Raw genomic sequence first — 17,297 nt, 5'->3', positions numbered from 1 at the left:
GCTTAGGGATGTCATGATGCCAGGATTTTTGTATTTGATAACAATACCAGTGAAATTTTATAAGACTCGATGCATATTCAATACAACAAAAGCTGAAATCCCATATTTTTTATAAAGGTACCTTCATTATTCAAATGAACAATATTGTGCCTTTTACTGTAATACAGTTGTGCTTGAAAGTTTCTGAACCTTTTAGAATTTTCTATATTTCTGCATAAATATAACCTAAAACATCATCAGATTTTCACTCAAGTCCAAAAATTAGGTAAAAAGAAATCATTTAAGCAAATGAAACAAAAATATTATACTTGGCCATTTATTTATTGAGGAAAATTATCAAATATTACATATTTGTGAGTGGAAAAAGCATGTGAACCTCTAGGATTAGCAGTTAGTTTGAATGTGAAATTAGAGTCAGGTGTTTTCAATCAATAGGATGACAATCAGGTGTGAGTGGGCACCCCTTGTTATTTAAAGAACAGGGATCTATCAAAGTCTGCTCTTCACAACACATGTTTGTGGATGTGTGACATGGCACGAACAAAGGCTGGAAAAGGTTACAAAACCATCTCTAAAGAGTTTGGACTCCACCAATCCACAGTCAGACAGATTTTTTACAAATGGAGGAAATTTAAGACCATTGTTACCCTCCCCAAGAGTGGTCGACCAACAAAGATCACTCCAAGAGCAAGGCATGTAATAGTCGTCAAGGTCACAAAGGACCCCAGGGTAACTTCTAAGCAACTGAAGGCTTCTCTCACATTGGCTAATGTTCATGTTCATGAGTCCACCATCAGGAGAACAGTGAACAACAATGTTGTGCATGGCAGGGTTGCAAGGAGAAAGCCATTGCTCTCCAAAAAAAAACATTGCTGCTCATCTGCATTTTGCTAAAGATCACGTGGACAAACCAGAAGACTATTGGAAGGATGCTTTGTGGACGGATAAAACCAAAATAGAACTTTTTGGTTTATATGAAAAGTATTATGTTTGGAGAAAGGAAAACACTGCATTCCAGCATAGGAACCTTATCCCATCTGTGAAACATTGTGGTGGTAGTATCATGGTTTGGGTCTGCTTTGCTGCATCTTGTCCAGGACGGCTTGCCTTCATTGATGGAACAATGAATTCTGAATTATATCAGAGAATTCTAAAGGAAAATGTCAGGACATCTGTCCATGAACTGAATCTCAAGAGATGGTGGGTCATGCAGAAAGACAACGACCCTAAGCACACATGTCGTTCTACCAAAGAATGGTTAAAGAAGAATAAAGTTAATGTTTTTGAATGGCCAAGTCAAAGTCCTGACCTTAATCCAATCGAAATGTTGTGGAAGGACCTGAAGTGAGCAGTAAATGTGAGGAAACCCACTATCATCCCAGAGTTGAAGCTGTTCTGTACAGAGGAATGGGCTAAAATTCCTCCAAGCCAGTGTGCAGGAATGATCAAAAGTTACCGGAAACGTTTAGTTGCAGTTATTGCTGCAAAGGAGGGTCACACCAGATACTGAAAGCAAAGGTTCACATACTTTTGTCTCTCACAAATATGTAATATTCGATCATTTTCCATAATAAATAGATGATCAAGTATATTATTTTTTTCTCATTTGTTTAACTGGTTTCTCTTTATCTACTTTTATGACTTGAGTGAAAATCAGATGATGTTTTATGTCATATTTATGCAGAAATATAGAAAATTCTAAAGGGTTCACAAACTTTCAAGCACAACTGTGGAATATAAAATATAGAAATACTAATAGTCCTCTTTAAAATAGTGGTATATCTGTCAAATAGCTTTAGACGTATCATTTAAGTAAACCAATATTGGCTTTCATAAATATCACATCACAGTGCGGGGCTTAAATTTTAATATGTGAAGGACATGGCGATTCCCCCAGTATAACATCAATTGGTGGGATGTTATAATCTAGCAGGAACTTTGGCATAGGGTATATAAAGAATGATATAATCATGGACTACCTGATTTATCTTACCATATGCATGTGTTTTAATTGTCCAGATCTCTTCTCATTTTAACGTTTGTCACAACTGTAAAGCTTTCTGCATGAGCTCAAACTTGTCAGTTTTACAAAAATCCATTGTTTCAGAACTCCTTTAAAACGTTTTTTGTGATGTTTTCAATGTATCTTACTGTTTATGAATGATCCAACTTTGTTATTGGTTATGCCTGTGTACTAATCCAGAACTAGAAACCAAAGTCAAATCATTGTAATGGAGAGACAGCATTATTTTCAAATATATGACATACTTACTTTCACTAAATTTGTGACCTTTTAAGGGCTCAGAATGGTAGCTTGCTTTCGAAAACCAAACAAATTACACAAATTTGTTGTTTCCAGATTCGTACTCAGCCATTGAGTATGCAACCTTCTTGCTAAGTATTTGTTTTAGCTATTGTGCCTTTTAGTTAATGCACTATGTGATGTATTAATAGATATAATATGTGCTTCAAAGCACTGAAACACTAAATACATTTTGTTTTGATATTAAGAACTGGAGCAGGTCATTTCATTGCTAGTGTAGATAAGCGAATAGTCACTTCGTTTGAAATTTGCCTCGATTTTTACTTGCTACAAGCTGTCCCCTCCCACATCCCATAGTTCTGTATGTGTCTTTGTGGTTGCGTATGAATGTTCCCCTAAGACCCTGGACTGTGTACATTGGTTAGAAAACAGAGGAATGCTTGCAGTTTGACATCTGTAGACGTGCTGATTACAGTCAAAGTTGGAATGTGAAACCTCTGTTCCTTTTTTTGAGACTATGCCAGACACTGTATTAAAAAAAGGATTAAACTTGCCATTATTTCCTTTCCTCTTAGAAATTCATGGCACTACTGCTTCTTCTTCTTTTGCCACAGTGGATTATCTTCTTCCATATCTTTCTGTCCTCTGTATCTTGTTCTTTTACACCCATCACTTGCATGTCATCTCTCACCACATCCATAAACCTTCTCTTAGGCTTTCCTCTCCCATCTAATTGGTAAATAACTGTGCTCGCAATTTTTCCACATCAAACACAAAGCCTGATTGGACAAACTGTAAATGCATATTGTAGTTTGCTGGTCCACCAGCTTTGTAAACCTGCTAGTCCAGATGCGATTTCTGGTACCCCAGCTTTATATATGCTACCACAATATAAACTTAGTAAGCATCTCAGAAGTTAATTTTTTAAGTAAACTGATTATTTTAAAGGGTCATGTCATGTTGATGGTCTTTTTCTATTGTTCACAAAAATATTTTATCCAAAATTAACTAAAATACTGCATTAATTGTATTCTTGAATTTTGTTTCTAGACCTAATGCAGACTCCACCAATTAGTTTCTCTACAAAAACCATCATCAGTTTGACTTTCAGGTTTATCATGAGGTGCAGCTTGTCTTTTACAGTGTCATATATCGTTGGTTGACCACAGAAAATGATCTATATATACAGCTGCATTAAAATTTGACACGCTCAGACCAATAAGCAGGCCCTCATGTTAGTAAAGATAGAGTTTAGGCTTGAAGGAACATGTTCATACTGCAGTGTTTAGGCTCATAGTAATACCTGATAGGAGTCCAGAGTACATATTGGTTAATGATGAGCATCTTATTTTTTGTGAGATTCCTCTCTTACCATTTCTGTGACTGCCTAAAGCTCGTTCTCTTTGTAATTTTGAAAGGTTGATGGCCGTTTATTAAGGCTGAACCCTTGGAAATTTGTGATAGGAGTATTGTTGGGAAATTCGAGCCATCACATGTGATCAACAAGGTGCTGAATATTTTAAGCTATTTTTTCTGCCTCAGCAAGCCCTGTCAGTTGAAGAATTACCAGCAATACATCAGCATTTTTTAGATCTTGCAAGAAGACTAGTTTACTAAAGATTCTGATGTTTTTGTGCTTTCTCACCTTTACACTCCTGAAATTAGTTTTGTTCTGAAAACAAAGGGCCATTTTTGTATGTGGTTTCTGGATGCTCTCTGCATATAGCACTGTACATTCTCTGACATGGTTGCGACTGCAACCCCACATATTCCACAGTCATTGTTGCTTTGTGGAATATCTAAGGATTTCTGGAAGGCTGCTGGTTCAAATCCTGTTACTGCCAGATGGGATCCTATTCTGTTGAGACATTGAGCCAAGGTCCTTAACCTGAAAATTGCTCCAAGGGTACTGTACAATGGTTGACCATGAGCTCTGACCTCCAAAGGTAATGCAAAAACACAATTTCCCCTCAGGACTTAACAAAGTTTATCAAAGTCAAAAATCCCATGTATTGTATTTGCTGAAATCGTTCTTCCAGTGTTAATTTCCAAATGGTCCACCACAAGTGTAAGTACATTTTGGTCATTGACTGCGGTGCTTTGTGTTGTGGCTTCCTGTGGTAAATATAAACAAGGCAGACTGGAGACTGTAAGCAGTTGTCTTTAAAAGTGACCCCCAAGTTAAATTGTACATGAAGAACAGGGTCTTTTGTTTTTGATTAGGAAAATCTTGACTTGGTCAAAGATCTGAAAACATCTGGTAATCAACCAAGCTTTATGAGTCTGGAATTTGGATGTCTGGAATTAAAAACTGGTAGTCCCAGGTGTCCATACTGCTGATTTGCCCACCCCTTTAAGCACTTTAAGACATAAATTTACAGTAGTGCAGGCACCAAGTGCCAGATTGATTCTTGCTGTTAGGCTAGGCTCCCCAGTACTTGGCTCTGAAACTTCTCTTATTACATGATGGAATGCCAGCTCATCCAGGCTGGGGCAACTTATTGGCACTGCTACAGTACAGTGCTGTATCATTACCACTGTGAGCCATTTTCATATACAGTTTCCTCACATATTATTTGTCCCTTCTGAAGTATTTTGGATACTTGTAGTCACGTAGGAGTGCAGTACTGACTGTTGTTTAGTACTAACAAAACTGTAAAAAAGCTAGTACTGTTACATTTTCAGAATTTTGGTGTTGACTTTGTGTCAAAGTACCAGTTCTTGTAACATCCCTAATTGTAGGCGCAGTGGTTAAAGCTGATGCTTGTAGCATTCTGGGGCTGAATCCTGCACTCAGTTATTGCTTGTGTAGAGTTAGAATATTTTTCCTATGTGGATTTTAACCCCGATAATCTGGTTTTGCTCACAAGTCCTCAAGGATACATGTGTTTGCCTATTTGACGATTGTCAATTAACCCTTTTTGGGCGTGTATGTGAATGAGCCCTGCCATGGACCAACACACCATCCAGTGCTGGCTTTTACCAAATGTTGCTTTTATAGGCAGCAGTCCCCAAAAACTCTAAATGTGTTTGATAATATTGTGCTATCTTTATTAACCATTTGTAAGATCCTTTAAAACCTTGCATTATTATCATGATCATCACCAGTTTAACAACCTTTTCCAGGTTTACTCAGTTTAGCTGTTTGACCCCGCAAAATGGTTTCCTTCACTTTCTGTGTTCTAATATTCACATATGCCTTCCTCCATCTTGGTGTGTGTCCTGACCCAGCTCCCCAACACCCAGCACAAGTAATAGATGGATTACAACAGCACAGGTCTGCTAATGAGAGGCTTGCAGTTGCTGATGTGCCACAACAGGTCATGTTCTACCTAAGAGAGGCCTGCATCCTACCTGCTGGTCCCTCCTTGCAGCAAAACAGAGTAGCTATTATGGTCTAATTTTCCTCACAGGTCAAGCAAGGGTGTATCTTGTGTCACGGTCAACCACAACTGAATGGTGAATGACATCAAAATATAGCTCTTTAAAAACAAAAATACAGTAGGTAGTGATGCCTAAAAAATAACAATATACAGTGGAGTGAGTCGCTTCCCTAGACCTAGTTATTTAGCTGATTATTACCTGACTAGATAGTACCGATCAGCCTATGGATACTCCCATAAAAAAACAGTAATTATTTCAATCATCACTCCCACCTACAGTCAAATCTTACTGCACAATTTCCCTTCCAGAGAGCATTTACTGCCTCCTTTTTGACTACTAGAAAGTAGCAGCCATTTTAAAGAATCAATCAACATGTTATTTAAAAAAAGCCATTCTACAGCAAATTCTATCCAAGGTACTTTACAGGTATAGAACTATAGTGGTGTTTTTTTTTACAACTGGTATGCAGACAGGCTTAAGTTAATTACACTTGAAATCCAGTACCTTAACTGCTATGCCACACTGCCAACCTTCTATTCAAGGTACACTTTCAAGGCAACCACATGGTGCCTGTTCAGGGAAGGATTTCCTGTAGGAGCAAACAATTGTTTATTTCTATTACACCCATAAGCATTGGTCTGTACTGTAAGTGCTAATCATTTGTAGTTTGTAGACCTCCTCTGCCGTATTAAAATTAGAGCCCCAGTATTTAAAATGTATATTCATGCATGTTGTATTCTTACTTTTAGTTTGGAGCTCCTCTCAATCAGCCACTTATAATCATTATGGTTGTACGCAAAATATTTTATAGAGCACATCATTGCAAGCACCTCCCCAGTACCACCTGGTTTTGTACTGAACACCAAGATAACATCAAATCCAGGAAATGAATTACATGTTTTTAAGATCAGGCTGAAATGTTGTCAGGAGCCAAGCCAGGGTCAAAATAACCAAAAGCAGCCATTTGAACTGTGTGTCAAAACACAAAACAAAAAAAGCAGGAGACTGTAGTCAAAATAATTGTAGCAGTGATCCTAACACTAATAACCTAATGGTAATGCTTCTTAGTGTCCACTAATACAAGTAGAAAAATAAGTTGGAGGTTTTTAGTAGAAGACCTAATACTCGAATACATGATTGTGTGCCAGCATTTTGAATAGGTGGAGCATGATAACATGGTATATCACAGTATTTGTGTATCACATGACCAGCAACCCGCTTAACAGCTATAACCAAACTGGTTTTTATACAAGTTTTATACTGAAATTAATGAGCAAAGCCACATTGCACATACACATTTTACAACAGACGCATGAGTATTTTTTGACAGCCAGTGCCATCCCCCCATTGTTATCCCTGAGTTACTAGTGAAATCATTAGCTTAAATCACATGACCATACACACGTCAGTCAAAATGTCCAATAGTGATGTATGTGTCCATCAGTATGTTGTAATTAAATTGAAGTCTATTCACCACTCAAGTATGTATACTCCTCCACATTCATTACAGTCCCAGTCTGGTACCTTCCGATAACTTTTTAGAAATGTAAAAGACCAGATGCAAGACTACAAAGAGTTATCTATGGGAGCACAGAGACAATCCAGCAAGCTTTACATCAGTGTCTTTAGGTGGCTGGAACTGATTTCTTCTGTAAGTTTATCTTCATATTACGAGAATGATGGGGAAAATGTGCCCAAAGAAATTAAGATTTTGTAGAAGAATAAATCTGTACATGACAATTTCCTTCTTGATTTTAACAAAGCACCCAATCTTTAAAAAAATAGTTGCTCATTAATTTTAGTACAACCCTTGTATAAAACACATAATTTATTTTTTTGTTTCATATGCTTTCAGTTTTTTTCCTGCATTTGGGTGCTCATAACTTGTGTATACATTTTAGAACACTTTGATATACAGTATGTTATTAATAATAATCTATATTGTAAGGTATGAGTTATAGACTTGCACAAGAGTGAAGCAGGTGAGTCCAGGTTTCCAACAACATCAGCTTTATTGTTATCTCAAAGTTGTCCAAACGGGAGTTGTGCCTTCAGTGCACACAAAACACAGCAAGTATGCAATGACGCTGAAGTCTTTCTGCATTCGCTCCTTTCTGAGATTAATAGAGTAGACAGACGTCTAGCACAGGTGAAAAGACAGAAAGTAAGCACACGGCCAGGTCAGCAGCTGGTATTAAATGTTCCCTGCATCAACCATCAGGCGACAGACATGTTACGTGACAAGCCAGTGAACTTGCAATTGGTACTAGTGGCGTTCAAGCAATCCCTGCCTGCGTTACAGCATATCAGTGCACAGTGCAGTTGGGGGGGTGGTCAGGGTCTCAGAAATCTCACAATATTAAAGTAAATTCAGGTCAATTGGCAACTCTCATGTTAATATCATTGTGTACAGTGCGAAGGAATGTACCATTTGATGAACTTGCATTCTGCTAAAGGGCATCTTGTTCTTTTTCACCTTTTGCTATAAGGACTTTCAAGCCATTGTCCGAGAAAAATGTCAGTAAGTAAAAAAGAGTCTTGAGTCATTGTTACAAATGACATTTAAAATGGACGTCCTTTATTTACACCATATGATGGAACCTTTTCATGTGAGCAGCTGAGTTGGCAAGACTATCCTAACAGAATAGCTTACTTTAACAATTAGTTTAATTTATAGTCGCTTGTGAAAGTATTCATCCCCCATGGTATTTGTCCTTTTTTGTTGCATTACAATCTGAAATTAAAATGGATTTTCATTTGGATTTTATGTAATTGACTTAATGATGTAGTCCAAATTGTTCATGTGGAGTGAAAAAAAACTAGACTGAAAAATTGTGAGTGTATATGGATTCATCCCCTTTGCTATGAAACCCCTAAAGAGATCTGATCCTACCACTTAACTTCCGAAGGCTCATTATTAGTTGATTAGGGTCCACCTGTATGCAATCAAAGTGTCACTTGATGATCTGTCACATGATGTCTGCATAAATATACCTGTTTTGTAAGGCCACTGACTCTGCAACAACACTAAGCAAGCAACATGTAGACAAAGGGGCACTCCAAACAGCTCAGAGACAAAGTTGTGGAGAAGTACAGATCAGGGTTAGGTTATAAAAAAATATTTCACAGAGCACCATTAAATCCATTATAACAAAATAGAAAGAATATGGCACCACTACAATCCTGATAAGAGAAGGCCACTCATCAAAACTCACAGACCAGACAAGGAGAGCATTATTAATCAAAGATGCAACAATAACAGCAAGGATAACACTGAAGTAGCTAAAAAGATCCACAGTGAAAATAGGAATGTCTGTCCATAGTACCACTTTAAGCCATACACTTCACAGAGCAGGGCTTTATGGAAGAGTGGCCAAAAAAAGGCCATTGATTAAAGAAAAAATAAGAACACACATTTGGATTTTGCCCAGAAGCATGTAGTGGACACCCCAAAAACATGGAAGAAGGTTCTATGGTCAGATGAATCTAAAACTGGACTTTTTGGCCATCGTGAGAAACATCATGTGGGGCACAAAACCAACACTTCCCATCATCCCAAGAACAACATGCCCACAGGGAAGCATGATGTTGGCAGCATCATGCTGTGGGGACATTTTTAATCAGCAAGAACAAGAAAACTGGTAGGGATTGAAGCAAAAATGAATGGTACAGCGCATTGCCACACATGACGAAACAGCTCGGGATCCTGGTTGGCAACACCCCAGGCAGACACACGGTCCACCCTCCAGAAATAACCATCTGTCTGCTGCAGCCAAGTGTTACGTGGGTGTTCCCTTGGCCTGGTCCAGCCGCTCGAGTCCTCAACAATGAGGATACTATGAGCCAAATCACCCTTGGGGAATTGCGCCACATGGCTGTAGTGCCATAACTGATGCTCCCTCACAATGCAGATAATGTGCCTCAACTAGAGCTCTATGAGCAACCGCTCATTCAACACAAAGTCAAACCAGCAATACCCAAGGATTCTCAAAAGAGACACTGTGCCAAAGGAGTCCAATTTTTGTTTCAGGTCACTGGGTAGCATCCTTCGTCCTTTGGCATAAATATCAGGAGCGACACACACCCCTTTTCAGCGACCTCATGACTCCCCCATGTTCTCCTAATCCATCTATTGACTTCATAGGAAGAGTCATCAAAGACATGAATGTCACTGCTGAGGTAACTAAACTTCTCAACAAGGTTGGCACTCTCTCTGCAGATAGACACACTGCTGATGGCTCTTGCCTAAGAGGTTGTTAAAGGCCAGGACACTCACAAGCCCAGACACTCAGACTCCTCGCTCAGTCTCTCGAGAGCCCCGATCAGAGCCTCCATTGACTCTGGGAAGATGAAAGCATCGTTGACAAAGTCAAGATCAACAGATGCCCCATAGCCACTGGACCCACAACCTTGCCCAACACCCAGTTCATGCAAGCATTGAACAGAATAGGATCAAGAACCAGTGTACAGGCCAGCCATGATATCCAGCAACCTTGAAGGGATCCTGCAAAGTCTCAGGTTGTCCCACAGGGCAGCTCGATCCACTAAGTCGAACGCTTTACGAAAATCGACAAAGAAACTACTGATATTCACATTTGTGCTCCATGAGAACCCTCAGTGCATGACCATGAACATTCTACACTGGAGTGGTTTAAAGGGAAATGTGTAAATGTCTTGGAATGACCTAGTCAAAGCCCAGACCTTAGTTCAATTGAGAATCTGTGGCATGACATAAAGATTCCTGTACACTAATGTAACCCATCTCATTTGAAGGTGTTGAAACAGTCTGGCCTTGAGGACTGGGTGAAAGCTAATAGAAACATTCCATGAGAGACTTGCTGCTGTAATTGCAGCAAAACTTGGCTCTACAAAGTATTGACTTGATGGAGTGAATACCTGTGAACACTTAGGATTCCTGTTTATTGTCTTAAGTATTGTTTGTGTCGCCATAAAAATATTTTGCACCTTCAGAGTGGTAGGTATGCTGTGTAACTCAATGGTACTAACCCCATCAAAGTATTTTTTTAATTCCAGGTTGTAATGCAACAAAACAGGACAAACACTGTGCGGGCTGAATACTTAAGCAAGGCATTGTAAATATAATAGTTAGAAAGTATTGCAGTTGTGCCAGTCAAAACACTGATAAATGGTATTTTCCTAAAACATTCTTGTGCTATTAAGTAAAATCTAAAGATCCCAAAATAATCATTTAAAAGTCTTGGGTAAATAAATGTCTGGTTCATAGAAATATGACTTCTTATATGCAAGTTATTAGAAAACAGGAATATAAATTTAAACTGTTAAATGATTTAATTTCTTATTTACATGTACTAGTACAAAAGATGTCAGAAAGTCATAGATAGATAGATAGATACTTTATTAATCCATCCATCCATCCATTTTCCAACCCGATGAATCCGAACACAGGGTCACGGGGGTCTGCTGGAGCCAATCCCAGTCAACACAGGGCACAAGGCAGGAACCAATCCCAAGGCGAAATTCACATAATCCAGCAGCAGTATACTGATACAAAAAAAAATCTTAAATTAAAGAGTAATAAAAATGCATGTAAAAACGGACAATAACTTTGAATAATGTTAGCATTTACTCCCCTGGGTGGAATTGAAGAGTCGCATAGTGTGGGGGAGGAACGATCTCCTCAGTCTGTCAGTGGAGCAGGACAGTGACAAAAGTCTGTCACTGAAGCTACTTCTCTGCCTGGAGATGAGACTGTTAAGTGGATGCAGTGGATTCTTCATGATTGAAAGGAGTTTGCTTAGTGCCCGTCGCTCTGCTACAGGAACTGTCCAGTTTTATTCCTACAATAGAGCCTGTATTTTTAAATCAGTTTTCCCTTTACACCTTCCATAGCCCTGAACTGCAAAAACCAGATCAGAAGGCAGGGGTGTTCTAGTGACTAAACTGTTGAATTTTGAACTACCAGGATGCAGAATCAGTCCCTGCCTCAGACAATTTGTCTGACCTTGAGGAAGTCCCTTAACCTGGGAACTGTACTTGTAAATACATCTACAGAGTAAATAACAGTAATAAATGAAGAGTAAGACAACCCAGCTATACCTACTTTTGTAACTATAATATATAATATTATATAGAAGACTGTTAGTTAAAAATGTATTTTCCTTGTGGCATACAATATGATATAACCATTCATGAATTTCCTGAATCTTCATAGTCTACTCCACAATTAAGAGCTTCAAACCAATAATTACACAGATGTAAGTATTGGTTTATATACAGTATACGGTATATCCATCCATCCATTTTTTGCTAACTTAATCTGTTACATGGTCACAAGGAAAATGGGGGCAGAATCAGGCATAAATTTGGCACCAGCATAGTTAGGGGCACATTCATTCACACACCTGCACTTAATCACACCCAGCCAATGTACAAGTAGAATGAAATTCAAGAGAAAAACACTGTGAACACAGGAAGAATGTGCGTAATCCGCTCAGACTGTGAAAGGACAGGAGTTTGATCCTAGAGTCCCAGAGCTCTGAGACTGCAGCACTAACCACTAATGCTAAAATATTAAGAAAAGCAGCCAGTCTGTACAATCTCTTTCAGAAGATACAAATAATTATAAATAATTTGTAATTATTATATCTCTGGTTTATTTAATGATAATTCTGAGTTTCAGAAATGTAATTAATGGACTGTGACACTAAGAATGAATTAATTGTCAGATGTGATAGGGCAGAATTAATCATTACATCCATGTTTTCAAATTATCTACTGAAAACCCATAAACCGTTAATTGTCTTAGGAATAAAGAGAATATTACAACATTCTCAAAACGTACTTAATGCAAATTGGCATTGTGGGGGCATGATCCTGTTCTGGCAGCACAAAACTCATGGCATAAACCAACCTTGGGCACCACAGGATCTATTCTCACACACACACACACAAACTCTCAGGCACTTTGGAATCACCCATTATTTATTAGAGATCACTTATTTGTGTGAGGAATGTGAGAAGAAGGCCAAAGTACCCAGAGGAGAACCCAAACAGAGTTCATATGGATGATGATTGGGTGCAAGATTCAAACTCGGTAAGCTGATTCTGTAAAGCTGAACTACAATACCATTCACTATCTCAGGAATAAATAATGTTTGAAAAGTGGAAAGCAGCATGGATGTTGACTTAATTTAATACATTTGGAACTTTGATGACTCTCTGTGAATTTTCTCCTGATGTCTGTTCCGGACTTTTCTTTGGTCTCAACATTCAAATCAGTTTCAGGACTCACCATTTCTGTTTTAATTTATCTTCCTCTTCAATTTTTATTTTAAATTGCACACTTTAAAGTCACAACATCACAAAACAAGTAAGGGTGGATCCTAAAGGTAAATAATATTATATAATATTCTAATAATTATTTTCTTACTATTATTATTATTATTATTATTATTATTATTATTATTAAATCCATAATAAATTACAAGAGAAGGAAAAACTGGTAGTTTGCTCACAAGCTTATTATTCTGGAAAAACTGATTATGTAGTCTTCTTTCTAAATACTACTTTTTAACATGTGTTAAACTATCAAATGGTATAGTATGTCACAGAAGAAAATGTGTAGACCAGCTAGCAGGTACTGATAATTAAAAGATTACCATTTGGGACAAAAAAGCTCATTTAATGTGGAAAAAATTGTGTGCCTCGGCAGTGGCAAATGAAAGTAAACGCTGCTCCATATCAGTAGATCAGGCCCAGCCAAAAGGAGGTTGACTATCTACATTTGAAAAATTAAGGATAACAAAAAAACTGGTGAGGTTTAGCATAAGCCGTTTTAAAAGATACTTTCATTAGGTGTAGTATTGCAACTTCCCTAAATTTGTTACAACATAAAACAAAATAGCACCAGCATTTGAACTGAGAACAAAATAATAAAAAGAACTGAACCTGCTTTGACAATAAGCGAAATTTAGCTTGTGTTCTGAGATTATTTGTCTCAGTAGCCACATAATCCTTGAATCTCACATGGGTTAAAATTAAATTAATTTATCACTGTGAATACTCAAGGACAATTAGAGTGAAAATTCCATCATGTAGACAAAAAGCATGCAAGGCAAATATGTTGTAAGGTTTACATGGTGAGGTTACTGAAGTGCAGAGGCAAAAACAAGAAAAAGCACAGTAAGCTTACTAGTAACAACGTTAATGAAGTAGGCCATAGTTGTCAATGTGGTATCTCTCAATGAATTACAGTGTTCCACAACCTGAGATGGGAGGTACTGCACGGAATAAAAATTGTCTACATGCTTCAAAATTGTCATTAACAGCTAAATGAAAGCTAATAAAAAGTCATGTTAGATCTCCACTGCAGTTTTCTAAAAGTCATATGGGAGACATAAAGAAGGTGTCTGATTTTATTGGCTTAAATATAACACCATACATCATCCTGAGTATGTCATCACTTCTGTAAAGCGTTATGCTTTGGGAATAAATCTGTGTATGTCAGCCCCTGAAAAACATCTTCCAAAGTACACAGAAACCCTGCAAAAAATCTGGCACAGTCTGCAAGAAAACTACGATTTACTGCAGTCAAAGAATCAGCTTGACCCAAATCATCCAATCAAAGCCAAAACAACCATTGAATTCAACCATTCATTTTTGAACTCACTTAAATCAGTTTAGTGTTAGAGGGACGAGCGTCTATTCCAACAGCCCTAAATGCAGGGTGAATTCCAACCGTAAACATGATGCCAGTCTAACTCAGGGCATATTCACAATATGCTGTTCTTGACACAATGAGAAATTAATAATATTCAAAATAAAAAGAAAACATGCATGATAAAGTTACAAGACTCAGACCTATATAAACAAAGGTAAAGATGATGGTTCTTATATGGTCAAGCCTGGAGCTGACACAGAAGAATCAAATTCAGTTTCCAGATATACTGTAGTCATTTCAGATGCAAGATAACTTCAGAACAAAAAACGTTTATGTAGTGAGAAGACCTGCTTGATAGAACTTTCACATTTTTGCCTTGAAAAATGGATAAAAAGTGCAGAACAAAGTGTTAATTGGTGTTTATTGTGAACAACTTACTGTGGCATTTTAGCTACTGATACTCCCACCAAATGCAGACTCTGTAACAGTAAACTCTGATGGATTCAGTTAAGTTCTGTTTTATTTATCCATTTACTAATCCAGAAGCATTTGTTGTGTTTTTTAGCTTAATGTTACAGTTTTTGTGTTGAATAACATTAAAATATTCCTCGTCACAATAAAATAGAAGACAGGTCAGGTTGTTGAGTGTTTTCATAGCATTTATAGACTTGGCTATTTTCTCTTTTAGATGTCTGGTCTCAAATGCTTTTAAACAGAATTTCTCAGCATGCCTGGTCCAGTTCAGGGTCATGGAGGCACCAATGTCTGTTCCAGTGATATCAGGTTCACAGCAGGAACTATCCTTAAATAGGGCACCAGTTTATTACCCACACTCACTCACCTGCACTTGTGATACTGAGTTCTATTATGCCATAAGCTTCTTTCTCTCCATTCTGCATGAGAACATGGGATGTTTTTTTTGACCACCACTACAAAGCCCATGGGGTAAGTAACATATTAAAAAATATCATTTTTGGTGGTGTATTCCAAGTTAAAGAAGAAGAAACTGGCCCTATGAATTAGGTTTGACCTGTAACAGGTTTCATTTGTTCAGGAGCCGCCCACACTATTTTAGAAGCTTTGACAGTTCTTTATGAAGAGACAAGAATTTGTTTTGTAATTTGGTTGGTTGCTTGTAAAGGGAATTAACCTGAACCCATTAAGTCGACCAATACATGGATAGCTCTTCAGCTGTCTCTTTCACAGTTTATGTTCCATTATTTAAAAAAAGTCTACCATCAAGAAACTTCATACAACTAGGACACGTAAACCTTTATTGAACCTGCATGTAAAATCTGCCTGCAATCTTTGAATATGGAGATTTACTTTGGTAATTGTAATACCGAGCCTATAAAATTAATGAAACTCATTTTACCAATAAAAAAGAGAGCAAGAAATATGTAATACTTATATGTATACTTATTGCTTTTTCTTTTTTCTTACAGTGCCGGATATGATGCTGTTCTTGATAGAAATGTGGCCATTAAAAAACTCAGCAGGCCATTTCAGAACCAAACCCATGCCAAAAGGGCTTATAGAGAGCTAGTACTCATGAAGTGTGTAAACCACAAAAATGTAAGTATTTTAAATCTTATTGTTGTCAATTTCTTGACATTCGGACAGAAAACTTTAGTCATTCGTTTTGCCTTTCTTGAACCTTTTGGAGATTATTGTATAATCACAGATTGGTCAACATATGTCAAAGGTGTCTTATAAGTTAAATAAACTCCTTATGTATTACATGAAAGAGTTCATTGACTCATTTTAAAAAGCAGTGTAACAGACCAAGAGATTGGACATCTAACTTTATTTAGGCACTTCTCAATAATCTGTACATTGTAGCATGGCTAATTAGCTCTAGAAATCAGAATACTAATAACATGCATACTTATAACAAGCAATGCTTTGGAATTGCTGTGTCTCATTCCCATATGTTTTGTTATGATCGGCTGACTTCAAAAATTAAAGAAATTTTAAGGTGTATAAGGTTTAATCAATATAATCCCCTCTTTAAATTTCAACAAGGGAATCATTGAAAGGAATAGACCTCTATCACTTCCTTTTGTGGACACAACAAACTGGACCTGCTCAATCCAAATGTTAATTTCTTTACATGTTCACCTGTGGTACAACTGCGCAGATCAAACTACATCTAGATCTAATCAGAGAAAGATTCATGTCTGTTGGTGCCATTGCCAGAGTGTGCACACCTACAAGTCACGCAGAGCAAAGCAATGCAGAAATTAACAAGAGCCCAGCAGACAGAGTAATTTAAAGTGGGAGGTGTTCATTTTTGTTCCTTTTCAGACCACTACACTTTTTTAACACTATTTTAGCTATGTGTTCTTGTTAAGAGTGTGTATGGCAACTTGAATGATTTCCATTGGTACCCACGTCTAAATATTTTTGGTAAGTGGGTTTTTTCCAGGCACACTAATTTCCTGATGTACCCCAAATACATGCAGGGTTGGTCAATGGGCATCTCTGAGTTTTGGTGTGCTGCTGGGATAATCTCTGGTTGCCTGTGATCTTAATGTTTTGGAAAATTAATGCAGGAATGTATTTTATGTGAATTCACCCAATCCAGGGTTTGTTTCAGTCTTGTGCCTGAAGTTGGTAGGATAGGCTCTGTTCCCTGTTACTGTGAACTGCCATAACCTGTTTGAAAAATAGGTGATGAGTAAATGGATGGTTGTTAAGCTAGCATTATGCATGGCATTTTAAACAAAGTCTTAATCTTGTACTTTATTAAATGTTTTTTTTTTTTTGCTTAAATAAGATAAGACCAAATTATAATGTCTGCCCACTTTCTGCCATACATACAATGTTTTTTCAAAGGTAACATTGGATATTTGTTATTGAGTATGTTTTTTTGTCCTTGAGATGATCTCTTTTCGCAGAATCTTGAAATAAATTACACTAGCGATGGAACCAATTTAGGTGTTATTTATTTCTAATGTGATTTTAGTAACTGAATTTGTCATGGATATGAAACACCTCATGGGAGTT

General features: G+C 37.4%; 1 protein-coding gene across 8 annotated transcripts in view; it reads left to right on the top strand.

Annotated features, from left to right (window-relative positions):
* Positions 1 to 17,297, top strand: part of mapk10 (mitogen-activated protein kinase 10) — a 386,723-nt gene that overhangs the window by 200,914 nt on the left and 168,512 nt on the right. For all 8 annotated transcript variants that reach the window (XM_039750813.1, XM_039750811.1, XM_039750810.1 and 5 more), the window contains one exon: positions 15,734 to 15,863. In XM_039750813.1, coding sequence (XP_039606747.1) covers positions 15,734 to 15,863 — 130 coding nt within the window. The remainder of the gene's footprint in view (positions 1 to 15,733; positions 15,864 to 17,297) is intronic.

Source organism: Polypterus senegalus, chromosome 4 (assembly GCF_016835505.1).
Source record: "Polypterus senegalus isolate Bchr_013 chromosome 4, ASM1683550v1, whole genome shotgun sequence".
In the NCBI taxonomy this organism is placed as follows: domain Eukaryota; kingdom Metazoa; phylum Chordata; class Cladistia; order Polypteriformes; family Polypteridae; genus Polypterus; species Polypterus senegalus.
Note: the sequence above shows the minus strand (reverse complement) of the source record. Positions and strands in the feature narration are given on the sequence as shown.